General features: G+C 33.7%; 1 protein-coding gene across 1 annotated transcript; it reads right to left on the minus strand.

The window, feature by feature from the left end:
• Positions 1-1,988, minus strand: LOC122299646 (transcription factor RAX2-like). The gene is made up of 3 exons (XM_043110042.1): positions 1,537-1,988; positions 895-1,024; positions 1-787 (listed from the first exon to the last, which is right to left on the minus strand). The coding sequence occupies exons 1-3, from the start codon at positions 1,670-1,672 to the stop codon at positions 109-111; spliced, it is 945 nt and encodes a 314-aa protein (XP_042965976.1). The 5' UTR covers positions 1,673-1,988; the 3' UTR covers positions 1-108.
• Positions 1,989-5,500: the final 3,512 nt, after the last annotated feature.

Raw genomic sequence — 5,500 nt, forward strand, 5'->3', positions numbered from 1 at the left:
TAGAGTATACAAATAGATCGATCAGAGTTTATAACTTGTTGATTTTTACATAATTTACTGGACAATATATATATATATATATATATAGAATTTACGTAATTTTCTCTTTCAATATTGATCTCTAACACTTGGATCAAGTACATGACCTTGAGGCCTAAGATCAGCAAATGCAAAATCACCCATATTTTGGTAGCAAGGCGTGGGGGAAACTTCACCAGCTTTGTCTTGAAAACATAGTCTATAATTGTCAGGAACATTAATATTATAAGGAGATCCGAAGCCAGTAAAATCCATTACGCCAGAACCATAGACCACCTCACAATTTCCAGCCAATGAGACACACCTGTCCAGATCATTAAAAGTAGCAGACGAATTTGAGATGCTTGAGCTTTCTTGATCAGACAATATTGAAACAATAGTACTATTTCGAGTAGAACCGTTCCTTGAAGTACTTGCAGTACTAGTACTCATGAATTCCGAAACATCCATATTGAGCTCTGGACAATATGTCTGATTAATTGGATCTGAACTCAGGCTGTGAAAATTGGCAGATAATCCAAAAGAACTGGGGTTTTGATTTTGGGAAGCTGAAACAGTAACAAAACTATGGATTTCATCTCCCGAGATGCAGGGCAGGGATTTGGGTTTTGAGCCAACATCAACTTTGTCACTTTTTGTTGTGGCGACACTGAGAATATTTCCTAACTTCTTCTTCAATTTGGTGTTCCAATAGTTCTTCACATCATTGTCTGTTCTTCCAGGTAACTGAGAGGCAATCACAGACCATCTAGCCAACAACATGATCACAGTACTGATTAATAAAGCAGTAATTAATGTGAATAAAAATGATTCTTCATGAGAAAATGGAGAAAGAAAGATTATATTTTAATTTACCTGCTCCCAATTTGGCTGTGGAGGGTACAAATAATGTTGTCTTCTTCTTCAGTAAAATCTCCATGCTTGATATCTGGTCTGAGATAATTCAGCCATCGTAAACGACAACTTTTGCCACATCGCCTCAGGCCTGAGATCAATTGCGATCATGTATACAGTAAGTGACTAGTGAATGAGATTTGGTGCTAGCTTGAGAGAATTGAAATGACATGAGATATTAAGGGCCAGAAAATTGAGAGTTTTTTACAGTGAGAATCAGCCAAAGAGTAGTATATGGAAGATGGGGGAAATGATTGTGAAAGTTGAGGAAATGGTATGGGAAAATTTGTCTTAAAAAAGAAAGAAGGCGTTTTCTATGGAAATGAAGAACGTAGAATCCTATTCATTGATGAATTGGTATTTAAAATTATGATTAATACAAATTAATTACAACCTTATTTTTATCATGCTGCTGCTATAACGAGTTGAAATTAAGGTAAAATATTATCAAACCTATTGGCCTAGAATCGAAGAAATTAGTCACTTATTTCATGATATTGATCCTCTTTTTTGAGTTGAAAGAGAGAAATGAAGAACACCCCACTCATTTTTACATTGAAATGAGTACCATGAAAATGATCAGAGAGAGAGAGAGAGAGAGACCAGCTTTTACAGGCAAAGCCATCCAGCTTCCACCAGTGCCATGAGTTTCGATATAGGCCCTGAGAGTCGCATCTTCGTCTGGAGACCAAGATCCTCTCTTCACGTTAGCTTTGTCACAGCATGGAGCTCTTCCCATGGCTACCCAAAAAACCTAATTAAAGAGTACTGACAGATCGATAGAGACTCAGATCAAGAAGGAAAACTCATATACGCAAACAACTATGATCCAAACAATATAGACATAAAATAACACTTCTCCTCCTGTGGTGAAGAGTTTCCAAGTTATGGCATTGGTGGAGCGAGCTAGCTGCCTTAAAAAGTAGCCAGCTAGCTAGCTAGCTTGACTTTGTATGACCTCCCTTTTCTGCTTTTCTTCGTTTTTCTTCTGTTTCCATATACATTACCATCTTGGGTATTTCTTGTTTCTTGAGATTAATTAAGGCCGGACCCAGCAGCCAATTGTCACAACACACAAGCATGACATGCATGCATACATATTATCACATGTCAAATTTATACTCATTTATTAACTATCATAAGCTGAATCATGATGGCAGCTTTGTGAAAATATTGCAGAAAGCAAATCTGACTTTTTATCTGGAATAGACTAGCTATCGGCATGATTTGGGTGGTCAAAAACATGGACCTTGTGATCAAGCTGGCATGGCCTGCCAAGCACCGCCGGCTCGCATGAGTACTATAGTCCAGTTTAGTGTGCTAGAGATAAAGAAACATTGACCCCTTGCCCTGATTCTGCCTCTTTTTTCTAACCCAGTTCCTCAAGCTCCTTAATTAATTAATATATATTCAAGAACCATGAACGTATATATATACCTTATTAATAAATGAAGTATAAAAGGTAAAAGTTTTCTAGGTGGGCTCCTAAAGCTCAAGGAATTTTAGCATTCATACAGGCAGATCAGAGACATGAACCATGGCGGCATCGGCGGCATGCATGCATGCGCTGGCTGGCTTCCATTACAAAATAAGAAAGCGGCTATATAGTCACCGGAAATGGTTGAACCATGCATGCACCGACGGTGGAAGGATAATCTTAATCTGGGTTCTTTTTTACTTTTTTTTTTTTTTTTCTAAATATTTTAGCTTAAAATTAAATTTCTTCTTAATTATCACATAAGTTAATAGCATGATCAATATTGTTCAATACTCTCCTAATTGTGTAGTACTTAATTCATATATATCTACTTACAAGAATAGAGGGGTACTGAACATCTTTATTATAGTTCAGTCAAGATTCATTTATCCTTGAAATTAAGAGTATTTGATCATTAATCTTGGAGTCTCATTCCCCAATTTTATACTCTGATGCTACCCATACATCTATTTATTCATAATAAAAATACTAATAACAAACAAAATTAATTTTAGTTAGTCCTTCTTCCAAGTTTAGATTGTACCCAAAGCACGCCTGCCGCCGATCGAGTGTGCTTCTTTCACGACATGCTTTGGTCTTGGGTGTCTTCCAACCAGAAGAGAAAACAAAACCCGTGCCGATGAATAACCAACCCCCTTAATTCAAAAACGTATATTGATGCAACCCTATTTGAATTCGAAACAAACCTATTCACCCTATACTGCTTAACATAGTACCAAGTTCTATTGTTTTAAACTTCATATTTTAAGTTCTATCTCATATGCATGCATTACTAATAGATATATATATATATGATTAGAAATACCATAACACTTCACATGTTATCTTTAGGCTTACCTCCAAAAGAACAAATTGATTACAAAAGAGAGAAAATTTTAGTTATTTTGGTGTGGGAGGGATGGAGTGGTGGTTGGATTGGGTTGCTGTTGGGCTCCAGGCCTTGGATCTACTTCTACAACCTTACCCAATCAGCCAATCTTTCTTTTAGCCTAAACTGTTTATTGGGCTTGGACTTAACTGTTCAGATCCAGTCCCAGATTGTTCTCCTAACGAAGTTTTTGAGAAAATCTCTCATAAAATTTGAATTCTCAGCCATATTTTCAGCGGCCACACAATTTTCACAAACTAAAACAAAACGAAAATATCTTTAGAACATGATGGTACGAACCAACATCCTTATACAGCCGTAAGACTCATCATGACAACCTCACATGTGTTGATTGGTCTTAAAAACTCATAAAGTTTAAAGAAATTCCAAAATAAAACATAAAGACTGTAATCTTCATTTTATATGAAAATATATAATATTATTTTTGTTATTATATGAATTTACTTAAACTACATGCTGTTTTTAGTTTAAAAAAATATTCGAGTTCAGATATTTGTAAATTTTGAATTTGTTAAGGTGTGAAACACCTTGACTTTCAGTTTATTTAAGAGAAATTAAACATTTCTTAAACACTAAATACTTTTAAATTTTAAATTTTTAATATTTTCATCTAATCATTATTTAAATACAAAAATCAATATAATTTTTACAAACTTCAAAATAAAAATTATATTTTAACAATTTTTTAACTATATAATATTTTTATTCAATTTTTTCTCTCATTTTTCATAACCTAATAAAATATCTTTACTAAAACTATTTTACTACTATTTACAATAAAGTAATATATAGTTATGGAATGCACAAGTACCATCCAGTAACTTTGAAAAAAAATAGAGTCCACTATTAAAAAAGTAATTTCTTTTTATGTGGATTTCGTATATATTCATTTTTTTAAAAGTGATTGTACGACACTTGCGTACTCAGCACTGCAATTATCATTTCTTTTGACAATATTCTAAAATACTCTAAGTGTCCAAACATGTCCTTAATATGTTCTGCCAGATTATAAAAATATATTTATTATAACATAAACGTGATGTATTTTATTAAGTCATTTATATATGGAGATTTTTATACTAAAAAGAGGACAAGAACACTAACAAAAACAAAATATAATAAACAGAAATGTTAAAGTTCCCGAATTCGAAGCCAAAAAATATACCGAATCTTTCTTTTTTTCAACTTAGTGATTAAGTAAATTTTTTTTTATTAGAGTTGTGAATTTTTTTTATTTTTAAACAAATATTTAAAAATATAAAATAAATAAATAAAAAAATTACATCTTTCGGTTGATGTAACACCGCCCTATAATAAAAAGGGAAGAGGGGCCGACCTTTTTTGTCCGTACCACGGGTGCTTGTTGGTGATTGAAATAATGTGGATTCATCAGTCTTGAGCCGAGCCCATATGTTGTCGTGGCTGTTGTTGTTGAGGTCCTGAGGATACTCAAGTGCGTGTATTATGGAATCCAATGCAATGCGAGGGGGAGGGGGGGGGGGGGGGGGGGGGGGGGGGAATGAATGGTCTTTCATCTCTGTCTAGTTCACTGAATGGTTCTAAATTGAAGAGACAAAACGCGTTCAAGATTTTGATTTCCTTAATCGACACTAAATGCCATTAATGCTATATCTATTTCATGGACCACCTTGTTCATGTGCCTATAGACTTGGGGACCATTTACCAAACAGGAAGTGTGCCCCCCAACAAAGTAATATCAAATTTACCTAAAAAAGAAAGTACTATCTATTCTATTTAATATCTTTTACTTATTTAATAAACGTCAAGAAATTATATAAAAAAATAATTAAAAATATTTATGAATAACATTTTTCTAAGAGTTTGCATGACATTTAAAAAGATATTCAAAACTTATGCTGATGCGAGAGATCTGGGTCTAACGATGTTGAGTTGACGAATTTTACATTGATAATGTTGGACTACTTCAAGACGGTATATCAGAGCAAATACAACAAGAAAATGTAAAGATTGTTTAGATTGTGACAATATTGTGTATGTGTTAGTATTCTGGCTATAATTTTGGACCTATCAGAATCAACAATATGATCTAAATTCGGAAAATTATTTTTGGCCTGCACTTCACAAACACCATGCTATGCTTGGTGGTCCTTATTTTGATCATTAAAATCAGTTGTTTTCAACTTTGAATCATAAAGTTA

Source organism: Carya illinoinensis, chromosome 16 (genome assembly GCF_018687715.1).
Source record: "Carya illinoinensis cultivar Pawnee chromosome 16, C.illinoinensisPawnee_v1, whole genome shotgun sequence".
Taxonomy (NCBI): Eukaryota; Viridiplantae; Streptophyta; class Magnoliopsida; order Fagales; family Juglandaceae; genus Carya; species Carya illinoinensis.